This window comes from Microcaecilia unicolor, chromosome 2, assembly GCF_901765095.1.
Source record: "Microcaecilia unicolor chromosome 2, aMicUni1.1, whole genome shotgun sequence".
Taxonomy (NCBI): domain Eukaryota; kingdom Metazoa; phylum Chordata; class Amphibia; order Gymnophiona; family Siphonopidae; genus Microcaecilia; species Microcaecilia unicolor.
In genome coordinates, this window is record NC_044032.1 from 43,354,740 (window position 1) to 43,368,575 (window position 13,836).

The 13,836-nt window shown below is 42.0% G+C and overlaps 1 protein-coding gene across 1 annotated transcript in view; it reads right to left on the minus strand.

Moving 5' to 3' along the window:
- The window catches only part of LOC115461845 (proline-serine-threonine phosphatase-interacting protein 2-like), a 156,556-nt gene that overhangs the window by 63,058 nt on the left and 79,662 nt on the right, over nucleotides 1–13,836 (minus strand). The window contains exon 5 of the mRNA XM_030191901.1: nucleotides 1,936–1,998. Within this exon, the coding sequence (XP_030047761.1) occupies nucleotides 1,936–1,998 (63 nt within the window). The remainder of the gene's footprint in view (nucleotides 1–1,935; nucleotides 1,999–13,836) is intronic.

Here is a 13,836-nt window from a genome sequence, read left to right on the forward strand (position 1 = left end):
GTACAGGTCTTTACCTGCTGTCATTTACTATGTTACTATGTAAGTGTTCCCAGGGAACTTTGCAATGTCCAAAAAGATCTACTACAATGGTTGATATATAAGCCTGGATGCCATGTTTTCTTTATTGAACAGGGTGCAGAGGTTTCTTCTGAACAGTTAAGTACTGCAGTAGATATTTTGAACCACACAAAGTTTTTTTTTCTGTGTTTTTTTGATCTTTTGAAGATTGCCTGCAGTGAAGATTTTCCTGATACAGAGCAGTTGCTCAAAACACCACCACATCAGTGACCTGCATTTTTTAAGTTAACTATTATTCATATATTTGTTATCACTGGTGATCTACAGTTTTGAAATTATTTATTCATTTATTATTAGGAGTGGAGGAGTAGCCTAGTGGTTAGTGCAGTGGACTTTGATCCTGGGGAACTGAGTTCAATTCCCACTGCAGCTCCTTGTGACTCTGGGCAAGTCACTTAACCCTCCATTGCCCCTGGTACAAAAATAAGTACCTGAATACATGTAAACCGCTTTGAATGTAGTTGCAAAAAAAAAAAAACAACTCAGAAAGGCAGTATGTCAAGTCCCATTTCCCTTTCCCATTATATCACTGGTGGATTTGTGCACTTATATATATATTTTTTAAATTTTTCCTGAACAAATGGACTAATAATTATAAAATCAAAGCTATAAATGGCTGAATGCCCGCTTCATTTATGATGGTCCATAAATCCTAGGAAAATTAGTGACATGAACTGTGACTCGTAAAGTAATTGGTATGTGATGTTTGTTGATGTTGCTGTAGCATTTTACCTTATTTTCTGGACTATTTTTTCTCCATCTGCCTTTAGAAAATAAACACAAAATATGCACTGTTGAGCATCCCCTGCCTAGGTACCCAGTTATAAAACGACTCTCTATGTCAATACATCAGGATGCAAGCTTTAAGAACTAGTTAAGTCCCCCCTCCCCCTCAGATGGAGTAGGGACCTGCTATGCTTTGGGGAGGAGACAGAATGTTCTGGATGTGCCAACAGATGTCTATCAGGAGGGGCTATGCAAATGAGAGGAGATTGTTGCTGCTGTGATGCCCAAGGGTTGTAACAATCACGGTAAGATCTTTAGTCATCATAGGAATAACGGGCAAAGCCTACAACAAGATGGAATTTTTTTCTGCAGTTTTTTGAGATGTGGTCTGATTGAAAATGATAATAGACCAGAAATTCTGAATAATAAAATGAGTATTATTATAAATGATTAATATCAAGATTATTGTTTTTCCCAGAGTTCTGGGTATGACTCCTAAAGTTTTCCTCAGAAATATTTCCTCAATTTATTACTTTAAAAGGAGTGAAGCCTGTGAAAACTGGGATTACTTTAATCAGTGGGATTTGAATTAGAGACTTAAGTATATGTATTGTTAAATAATTTCTGGTTTTTAAAAGAGAAAGAATGTAATCAGATGTATTATTTTTAACTAATATTGGACAATAAGTATGTTTTCAATGAAATGATTTGACTATACACCGTATTGGCCTTGAAGAAGCCAACCAGATGATCAATGTGGAATAATGAATTAGACGAGTAATATCTGGGGATAATCAGGTTAATTCCACGGGGTTTTTTTTCTGTTTACTGTTTAATTGATCTCCTTATCTTGTTTCACTCTCCCTATTTAGTGGTCTAAGGAAGAGAATAGAATTACCTGACTGAAATAATTCCTACATATTACTTTCTCTGTATTTCCAGCAAGTTGTTTTATCGCTTGTAAAAATTTAAATGGTTATAAATAAAAAAATTTTAAAAAATTAAGCTGTGGTCTGATAATCCTGGGAAAATCCCCAGATTCTGTTACACGTGAGCTCAAGATGTGATCATGATTTTTCAGATTCTCTCTCTCTCTGCAAAAGATTATATCTAGCTGAGTTAGCAACTTACTTCCATTGTTTTCTTGTACTGCAGGAACTTCTGTTTGTGTACGGTCTCCATCACGCTCTCCGTCTGGGGAAAGAACAGGATCTGTATCAGTAACGCAGCACCACAGATGCCAGAGGGGGGAAAGGGACTTAGTGGATAAAAAGTGATTTTACTCTTCAGGTTCCCTATTCAGAATCGGGGGTTGGTTTGCGAAGAAATAAAAAAAGAATGCCGTAAATCAGTGAACTGAAATCCTGCACCAAAAATATTCCAGCACCTCTAAAACTGCAATCTGGGGAGCCTCTGGAATGTAAAAGAAACATGAGACCCCACTACCACCCTATGTCCAGTGCACCCTCCTGGCGGTAATTTCAGATAACGCTTGGATGCATTATTTATTTATTTCCTCCTAGGCACGCCAGTTCCAGTGGTATTCGGCACTTGGCATGCACGAACCAGTCACCACATGTGTGGTCACTGCGCATATAGCGCATAAGCCTTTACCGCTAGATCAATGATGGATGGCGTTAAGGGCTCAGGCCGGTTTTGGACACACTCTGGTTTCATTTTTACCGCAGGCCCTTTTCCCATCCCATTAGAAAAAATAAACATTTTTTGTAGATGTGGTAAAAACTGGCCCAGTGCACGCCTAATACATGTGCCTATACTACCGCAGGCCACTTTTTACCGCGGCTTAGTAAAAGAACCCCTAAAAGAGTTAACAGAGACTTCAATACAATGAAATTTAAATAAATTGAACCTCAGTGCTCCAACCAACAAACGCAAGTTTTAGCAACGCTGGCATAACAGGAGTCCCATTCTAATCGTCAGCTCCTCTATATAAAAGGTTGAGAGAAAAAAAGTGTAAAAAAAACTCACACAGAGAAAAAGCACTGTTCCCCAAAAAAACCGAACCTCACTTTGGATTAATAACTCAGGGGCCATTTTACGGAGCGGTAGTAAGCCCAACGCGGGCTGACCACATGCTAATCTGGAAATACTGCCAGCTGTACGTGAGCACCGGCAGTAGTTCCAGTCCCAGCATGTGCCATTTGCCGCGCTATGGAAAATCGGCCACGGTTACTGCCGGGTTAGCGCGGGAGCCCTTATAGCCACCTCACTAGGTGGCGGTAAATGCTCCCCCTCACAAGGTCATGCGGTAAGAGCAATCTTACCATGTGGCTATGCCCATTTTCAGGCATTTTTACCTGCTACGGTAAAAAGGGCAACAGCACGCTGTCAAAATGGCTCCTGTTGCTAGCGCGGGGCCCCTTTTACTGCAGCTTAATAAAAGGACCCCTCAATCGCCCCTATGAAAAGTCTTATTATCAAATTTTTTTTAAATACCATTCTAATTATTAATTGCTAGAAATCACAACAAAATTTATCTTGCTGCATGTCTCTTGGCTTTCCACGTCATCATGCTCAATAAAAACGATCAGCCAGTGTCCTTATTTAAGGTTCCCAAACTATGAAGTAACCACCAAAAACAAATCAAAAATAACAAAACAAAAAAAAAACCCCGACAGTGGTGCCTCTGTTTCTTGAAATAAACGTCGCTTCAGGAGGTAAGTTACAGGAACTTCAGACCCTATAATACCATGACAGTAATGAACCTCCCTCCAAAGCCAAGACATGTGGAGTATGATCTCAGTCTCTCAAACTTATTGCTAACTCTTGCTGTAGTATGTGCATCCCACCAAAAACAGCTTCCTTCTGAAGGTCATAGGATGTCTGAGGACATTGCTTGGTACCTGAGGATCTTCTCCCTCTCTATACAATTTACAGAATAATTTATTGCCCCTTGTTCTTTATCCATTCTTTTTTAAACTTCTCTCTCACCCTCCTCTCTCTCTCTCGTCTTGCTGTCTCTGCTTTTATGTCTCCCATCTCACATACACACACCATTGGTTCTTAATTCCGATTCATGGGATCTCCTCCAACTGCTCTGGTTTGGAGGGTTTCCAGAGAATATCCATACATACACATTCACATACCCTGCCCCTGCCTTCCCCTTCTCTATCACCAGCATTTCAGATCATCAAAAGGGCCAAACCCCCTCCCAAAAAACCAAGGGAGATTGGGATCCTTCCTTCTCACCCCTCTCAGTGATTTGAAATGACGTATGTGACCTTTCCCTTGAAAGGTTTAGGGACTTGTCCTGAAAGGGTTATTAGAGGTTAGAAATTGCTCATCTAAAACCATAAAGGAAGCACTTTTGGCACTGAAGCATTAAATTCATATACCATGAAGTATATCCACCTACATTTGGTATGTGAACCAGGTTAATTTGTGTACATTGATTATCCTGCAAAGCAGACCCCTTTGTATTAGTGGAGGAAGGAATGACAGAGAATCAGAATGGAGAACCCCTGTTTTGCACCACAACCACAGCCTGCCTTATCTAAATCAGCTTTCAGCCTCCAGATCCAAGGAAAGAACCCCTGTGTGTGCTGTTTGCTATGCAAACATGCTATTGTAACGTAATTATTGTAATTTATCAAAGAAGCCTGTGTCAGTTTCACAGGCAAATCATTCTGTGGGAAGGTACAAATTTCATGGGCAAAACGCCAAAAGCTATCACAGCCAAATTCACTGCACTCCATACTGATTCTTGCAGCTTCCATAACCTCTCCAAGCTATGCACTGCTTATTAATGAATTGCTTTATGCTGAAAAATTACACACAAAGAATGCAGGTGCAAATCTCCATGCATAATTTTCCTAGGGCAGTAATTCAGTGCAAACCTTCCAGGGTAGTTCTGCTTTGATTGGTGCAAGCAGTGGAGCTGATGCAGAAAGCTAGCGAAGGCAGAAGCACACTTCAGCGAGGCATCTGCACAAAGTTTTATGCAGAGAAGCATTTCAGGAGACATAATGTTGCATGAATCCATACAAAGGACACTGGCGCACAGCATATTAAAACAAATGGTAATGAAACTATTAGCTATTCAGCCCCAATGCAGAGAAGTACACAGAAGAATTTAAGGCAAGCATAATGTTAGAACTTGGATGCCAAGTCTGGGAAGGCATAGAAGGGTGAGTTCAGACGATTTAATGCCAGGCTTTTTTTCTTCTTCTTTTTTAAAAATTGATTAGCCATAGCTATTACAATACAAAGACTAAGAAACAAATGGAAAATAAATCCAAAACAGAAAATGTTACCTAAGAAAAATCGATATACATTATAGTCCACATCTAGGAAACTGAAATGAGTTGACAGGTGCGACAGAAACTAAGGGTCCCTTTTTCAAGGGCACGCTAAGAATAAGCATGCGCTAAATGCTAGAGACACCCATGTATTCCTATGGGTGTCTCTAGTGTTTTGCGTGCGCTAATAATTAACGTGCACTAAAACCGCTAGCGCACCTTTGCAAAAGACCCCCTAAACAAATGAAAATGTTCACCAAAGCACCAAAACCAGGCAACACAAAATATTCAATTTTCTCCATCATACTCTAACCAATACTAAAACAAATCAGGAAAACCTGTCCAGAAAGTACTGGTTTAACCACAAAAAAGATCTCTAAATGAGAAGGATCAAAGTATATCTATTGTTCCCAGAGTGGATCAGGAATTTGCAGGGAAATTTCAGGAAAGAAAAGTCGCCCCCCACAGCCAAAGCTTTTGGCTTCAGCTGCTGGAATTGCTTTCTGTGAAGCTGAGTCTGCCTGGACACATCTGACAACATATAGATTTGTTGACCACAGAAAGGCACAGTTGTCTTTGCCAGTTTTTTCTTTTTGCTGCGAGCATAACAGTGCCTTCAACATTTAATATAGAAAAGGGGGTGAGGGTTCTGGGCACAGGTCCAAGCAGAAAAAAATAGTTATATCTGCACAAGAACTAGAATGTTCTGCACATAACTATCAGTTTCACAAAAAAAATGTATAACAATATGAGTGTTGGAATGTTATTTATTAGGTAACTAGTAAAAAAGGCCCATTTCATAAACAAATGAAACGGGCGCTAGCAAGGCTATAGAGAGAGTGAGAGTGTGTATATGTATGTGTGTCTGTGTGTGTGTGACACAGAGAAAGTGTGTGTGTGTGTCTCTGTGTGAAAGAGAGTGTGCACAGGTAGGGTGTAAATGAAGAGACAGCAGTGAAATTTTACATAGGACAGCTAAACCATTTGAGGCGTGTTTGTGTGTCTGTGTGAGAGAGTGTGTATATTTGTGTGGGTGCGTGTGTGTGTGGGTGAGATAGAGATAGTGTAAGTGTATGTGTGTGTGTCTGTGTGAAAGAGACTGTGAAAGGGTAGGGTCAAAATGAAGAGACAGCATTATAATTGTTCATAGCACAGCACAAACATTTGAGGCAGTTATTGCCTTATCTCCCCTGCCGCCTCCTCCATACCCAACGATTCGTTCCTTGTCTTCCATCCCCTCTGTGTCCCGTGTGTATGTGTGTGAGTGAGAGATAGTGGCAGGTCAGTTGCTCAGTATAGCCAGTTAAGAGTGAGAGTGTGTGTGTATGTGCTGTTTTTTTTCCTTCCCTCATATGCCCTCCGTGTCCGTTGTTTGTGTGGAGAGCAGAGATCTATATGGTCCTTTTAGCGTTGCTGTTGACGTCGCGTAGCAACTGTTGCTGCTGGTTTTCATTGTTCTGCGATGTGTCTTATGTCACATTCCGTCGCTTAGTAACGGGTTCGCGATGCGATTGGTTGATTGTCATTGGTCCGCCCTCGACGTCATGACGTTTTACGTGGGGGGCGGGGCCAACACTCATGGGTGAATTCCTGGTTTCACCACCATGCATTTAGAACGTGGGACTTGTGGAGGCTTCAGAACGTTGGAGGTGTGTTTTATATAGTGAGATATCTAAGGGCTGCCTGTGTGACAAAAGAGAGGAAGCCCATTCAGTTCATTTGGGCTTCCTCTCATTTGCCACGCCGGGAATCGCTAGCGCGGTTCAGTAAAAGAGACCCTAAGTTCTCTTCTTTTTGTCTCAATTTTACTATGTATCTCTGATGGATGTACTTCATTTATTGATGTAAGTCGCATTGAACTCTGTATGGGAATATTGGCGACTAATAAGAAATAATGTAATGAAATATGCGCTAATACTTTTGTTTTGCTCAGACGTACACAAAGCACTACAATAGCTGCCCTCAGTGCAGAAACTTGTGCGCAGGCATTCGACAGGCTCACCTCAATTAGTGCACAAGTTCTGTGTGCTTCAGATTTGCATATGATTAGCTTATTGCATTGGCAAGGGGTGCTTTCTTGGTAAGTCTGCAGTAGAAACTGCATGACTTTCTGAATCTGCTCCAGAATTTGCATAAAGGCACCCTATTTATTTACTATTCACACTTCTATACAGTAAATCCCCGTGGAGGGGCATTTTCGAAAGGGACGTCCAAGTTGCGATTTGGACGTCCTTGCAAAACGGTGAAATCCAGGGGCGGGGAAACCCGTATTTTCGAAACAAGATGGACGTCCATCTTTCGTTTCAAAAATACCGTCAGGGACGTCCAAATCCTTAAATTTGGATGTCCCTAGATTTGGACTTCCCTAGACATGGACATTTCTGACTTTTGGCAATTTTCGAAACCAAAGACGTCCATGTCAAAAACGTATTAATGCAAGCCATTTGGGTGTGGGAGGAGCCAGCATTTGTAGTGCACTGGTCCCCCTCACATGCCAGGACACCAACTGGGCAACCCTAGGGGGCACTGCAGTGGACTTCATAAAATGCTGCCAGGAACATAGCTCCCTTACCTTGTGTGCGGAGCCCCCCAAAACCCACTACCCCCAACTGTACACCACTACCATAGCCCTTACGGGTGAAGGGGGCAAATATATGTAGGTACAGTGGGTTTGTGGTGGGTTTTGGAGGGCTCGCTGTTTCCTCCACAAATGTAACAGGTGGGGGGGGGGGGGGGTATGGGCCTGCGTCCGCCTGCCTGAAGTGCACTGCAGTACCCACTAAAACTGCTCCTGGACCTGCATGCGCTGTCATGGACCTGAGTATGACATCTGAGGCCGGCACAGAGGCTGGCACGACATATTTTTAAAGATGTTTTTTGAGGGTGGGAGGGGGTTAGTGACCACTGGGGGAGTAACAGGAGGTCATCCTCGATTCTCTCCGGTGGTCATCTGGTCATTTCAGGCACCTTTTTGTGCCTTAGTCGTAATAAAAACACGTCCGGGTGAAAACGTCCAAGTGTTCGTCAGGGACGTCCTTGTTTTTTTTCGATTATGTGTCAAGGATATCCAAGTGTTAGGCACGCCCAAGTCCCGCCTTCGCTACGCCTCCAACACGCCCCCTTGAACTTTGGCCATCCTTGCGACGGAGTGCAGTTGGAGACGTCCTAAATCGGGTTTCAATTATACCGATTTGCACGTCCCTGGGAGAAGGAAGTTCATCTTCTGATTTATGTTGAAAGATGGACGTCCTTCTCTTTCGAAAATGAGCTCCATAGTATCTTATTAGTAGTATTCATCAAAACGTCCTTATGTCTTTGTTACCTCTCTCTCTCTTTCTGGAATAATTTATAACAGCATAGAATATTGGCCCATAGTCTTATTTAAACTGCAACAAAGGTAGGGATGTAATGAGAATGCAGCACTCCTGTAAGCCTTACAAAAGTATCACAACTTCCTTTTTAATACAACCTATTCTTTCCTTAGCCACCTCAAAAAGGGAAAATCTGAACACAAGAGATGATTTACGGTATACTTCTCCTTTCTCAGCAGCCATCCTCTCCATAGTTTTCTCCCTTCCCTCAGTCTGAGAGGAAGTACATAGAGCTGAGAGGAGCAGCATGGGGAACATGAGTGCATGTGTCTCAGCTGAATTCACATGCCTCCAAAGCGAAAGCCATGGTCTGATCTCCACCACTTGCAACTCCATTGTATAATGCCAGTTAAGAAAGGAGACCTGGCACTGTGTGAGCTGAAGTAGGTAGAGCAGACAGCCCAGGAATCTCCCATGAAAACCAGGAAACTTACACTGTTTGCCCATTTAAAATAACATGTTAGCCATCTCCCTGAATACTGACTTCATAGTTTCAGTCATAAAGCCCTACGTTGCTCTCTGGCATCAAAGGTACATCCTCCTTTCTCGCCTTCTTATGAGGACAGGCTTCCAGAGCTTGAGTCTCTAGGGTAGTATGCTAGAAAAGCCTCGAAACCTGAGCTATTTTGTTTAGCCTCAAAAGTGCCTTATGCAGGAGAGCTTGAGGAGAATGAATGCTCCTGGTTGTTAGCTCCTTGATGACAATATAAATGCTTCATGGTGTGGTCTTCAGTGTTCTTTGATATAGTGGAACTTGCTCCTGCCCAGCCTTCTTAAGAGGGCAGATTTCCTTTATGTCAGCCTTTAGGCTAGTATTCTGCAAAAGTCTTGATATACAAGCCTACTGCTCAATGTTGAAAGCTCTCAATCCCTTGTCCTCCTCTGCTGACTTATGCAAGGAAGCCTGAGAAGAATGGATGGCAGTTTGTCCTGCCTCTTATTTAACCCCATAGAGGAAGATGAGGTAGCATTTAACACTGAATGAATTGGTCAGTGAAGGCATCAACTTGGATATCAATGAAAATCTGTTGGGCTACCGAATGATTATGTCATTGGCCATGTGCTGGGGAAGTTAGGATTTGTGTTATCAGCCAATGTATTTTATGGTGATTTATTTGGTGGTTATTTTATTATAGTATAGTTGTTTTATTTTGATTGTATCTGCTGTTGTGTTTGATTTTATGAACGTGGTATTGTAATCCACCCTGGATAAAGTGGAATATATAAATAATAAACAATAAAGGACAATGGGTTCGAGCCAGACAGTCTCAAATCTAAGGACTTGCTGTCAAGGATGTTGACATTGATTTAGAGATTGGCGACTGAATGGTCTAAAAGATGTCCTGGAGCTTGAGCCTTTGCAGTTTTATGACCCTAGGATAAATTTTGGTACCAATTAGGCATCTTTTCATATCATGATTAATGCAGGCATTCAATGAAATTATCTGTAATTAATTGACATTTTTTTATTATGGGGTCTTTTTACTAAGCCATGCTAAAAAATAGCCAGCGCTGTTAGCGCATGGGTTTACCATGCACTGCGGCCACTTTTAGCGCAGAAGTAAAATGAGTGTATTTATTTATTTATTGCATTTGTATCCCACATTTTCCCACCTCTTTGCAGGCTCAATGTGGCTTACAATACATCATGAATAGTGGAAATCTACTATAATAAAACTCACCCTCAACGTTCTGAAGACAACGTTCTGAAGTCAACTCAGTCACTCCCTGAAGGGTTTGTTAGTTCATGGTGGTGAAGCCACCCCACTGACCATGTCTCTCTGCCCCGCCCTCGCGTCAAACGTGATGACGTCGAGGGCGGAAAAATTACAGTGAACTGAACGAAGGGATCGCAGAAACATTGCCAGGCAACGGTACTCCACGTAAGCCGCATGACGGACCAATCAGAAAAAAGCACCCTCAACGTTCTGAAGCGCACAGGACCATCGCTGAACTGTTCCCAGGCAACGCTACGCGACGTAAGACGGACCTATCAGAGGAAACTACATGGCAAGAAGAGAGGAGCATTCACCAGCAGAACGGCTCATTATCTGTGCAGCATGGAGAGCAGAGGACCACTGCTAGAACGACAGAAGAATATTCCTGCTGTGGGCATTCACCAGAAGAACTCATTATCTGTGCAGCACGGAGAGCAGAGGACCACCGCTAGCTGTGGGTATGTGCGAAAATAGACCGGGGGGGGGGGGGGGGGAAATTTTAAATACACTATATTTGTGTTCGCTTGACGTGGAGTCGGTGGAGCCGGACACCATCTGGGACGTGGGTGGCCAGGACAAGCTGCGGCCCAGCTGGAAGGATTACCCGCGACCCAGCCAGCAGCAAACAGCGACCCCGGCAGGGGGAGGAGTAGGGAAACGCGTGTTTCCCTACTCCTCCCCTGCCTAGGAATCGCTGGAGACTGGCTGCAGAGAGGGAGGGAGGGGGGGGGCTGACAACAGAGAGGGGGGGGGAGGTGTCACACACACTCTCTCTCTCTCACAGTCAATGTCTTTCTCTCTCACTCTCACACACTGTCTCTCACACACTCTATGTCTCACACTGTATCACATTCACTCTTGTGTCACACAGTCACTCACACACTCTCTTGGTCTCATACACTCAGTCTCACAGAGAGTTGGTCTCACACACACTTGCTCTCTCGCACACACTGTATCTGTGTGAAACACACTCTCTCTCTCACACTGTGTCTCACATAAGCACTTGCACACACTCTCATTCTCACACACACACTTTCTCTCTGACAGACACACTCGCACCCAGACTCACTCACTCTCTCTCACACACACACACACACTTGCACATTCACTCTCTCTCTCTCACACACAGTCACTCTCACATACACTCTCTCAAACATACACACTCCGAGGAAAACCTTGCTAGCGCCCGTTTCATTTGTGTCAGAAACGGGCCTTTTTTACTAGTATATAATAAAATAGACATTTAGTATTATGGAAGGATCTTGGGTAAACATGATAATAAAAAAGCATGAGGTTAGTATAACAAGCTAATATTATAAGACAATACTGGATATATGGGGATATATGCTATCGGGAACTCAAGAAACTAAATGGGATAGATCTATCATTAGTGAGTCCTCTAAATGGACTCCTATGGGGAATTTAGATGCGGTCTTGTCTACATTTAAAGCATGTATCCTTAAAGATATAGAGGACATTGAGACTCAATTACCAAGACGAAAATTGAATTTGAACAAAAAAGAACGGCAATCATTGCAAAGCTTGAAACAAGATTTTAACATCACGATTCGTAGGGCAGATAAAGGAGGGGCAGTCGTGGTACAAAACACCACAGACTATATGAGAGAAATCCAATGACAATTAACAGATAAGGAGACCTATATAGAGCTGGATGAAGATCCTTCTGATATAGTCCAAGAACACATTGCCAAATTGACAGACAGAGGCAGAAGATTAGGCTTTTTGACTCAGAAAGAGTATAATTATTTGAATCTTAGATTTTTTAAAGTGCCAATTTTTTACACTTTACCTAAAATTCATAAAAGCATACAGCAACCTCCGGGTCGCCCTATCGTATCGGCTAGAGGTTCTTTATTAGAGCGTTCTGCTCAATAAATAGATAGAATCCTACAACCTCATTTATCGAAGATTAAATCATTTGTAAAAGACAGTTCTCATTTTTTAAGATTGCTAGACGAACTACAAGAGCGATTTACTTCAAGTATGAGACTGGTGACGCTAGATGTGTGGGCCCTCTATACATCTATCCCGCAAAAAGAAGCTTTGCAGGTCTTGAGAGAAATTTTGGACGGAGAACCTCGTCCTCAGTTAGTGCCTACTGACTTCCTTATAGATCTGATATGGATTACACTGTCAGAGAATTATTTCACATGCAATCAGAAATATTATATACAAAAAATGGGAGTTTCGATGGGAGCAGCTTGCTCTCCTACAATCGCAAATTTATTTATGGAAAATTTAGAGAGAAAACAGATATATACGTTGGAATTGTTTGGGCATGCAGTATGCTGGCTCCGGTACATTGATGACATTTTTATGATATGGGATGGTACGGAGTTTCAGTTGATGCAATTTGTGGAGAAATTAAATGCCTGTCACGACACTATCAAATCTGAAGCAAAACATAGCTGCACAGGTATCGCTTTCTTAGATATATGGGTGGGAGTTCGGAATGAGAAGTTGGAGACTTCTATCTACATAAAATCTACAGATAGAAATACTACCTTACAATTTAGGAGCATGCATCCAGATCATTGTAGATCTAATATACCCTTTGCTCAATTTCTTAGATATAGACGTATCTGTTCCACTCGAGACCAGTTTTATCAGCATGCAAACAAGCTGGAGAGGAAATTGTTAGATAGAGGATATCCGAATAAGTTGGTATCTTCTGCTAAAAAGAGAGCATCTCACAATCATAGAGAGTGGTTGCTTCAACCGAAAGTGGCATCTCAATCGGAGGAAGAGATATTGACATTTGTGACTAAATTTAATTCACACTCGAAAATCATGTCTAAAATTATAAAAAAAACATCTACCCCTTCTACAAGTCCATCCTTGCCTTCAAAATTTGAGAATTTTATTTGCATATCAAAGGAATAATAATCTGAGTGATATTCTATGTCCTGCTGATATTTGGAATAGACAACGTCTTAGTCACACTTATGAAGGTATGCACAGTAGCTGTGGGAAATGTTCGGTTTGTGTGAACATGAAGACAACGAAAGAATTTATTGATCAGAATACTGGAAAGGTATATGCTTGCCGTGCTATCACTAACTGCACGTCTAGAAATGTGATATACAGTATGTTATCACTTGCCCGTGCGGATTAAATTATGTGGGGCAGACTTCACGGGCTCTGAAGATTCGACTTATTGAGCACAGACATTGCATACAGTCACATAAAATGCATGAACCTATGGTGACTCATTGTGTAGATAAACAGCATGACTTTTCAGAGTTGAAATGCATGGTATTAGAGCAGATTCAAGTTACGGAGAGAAAGGGGGATATCAGAAATGTGCTGCGAAGAAAGGAGCAGAGATGGATTTTCACATTACAAACTGTCATACCGAGAGGTTTAAATATATCCATCGAATGGAAAGCGTTCTTATGAATATACGTCAGAAGAACGGAATGACGTCACAAGCTGTGTATTTAATCTGGAAGGTCTAACAAAAACGCCGACCGCCATTCTATATAGAAGCCAGAGGACAGTATGCTGGCGAGTCAATTGTTCTTGGAGGTGTTGAACTAACATATTTTCCCCTGAGGCAGCCGGATAGTGGCGAAACAGGGTTTCCCTGTCGGGATTCATTAAAGGATAATATAAGTTAAAGAGAAATAGAAGAAAATACTTCGTGAAGTTGTATAGACGGAA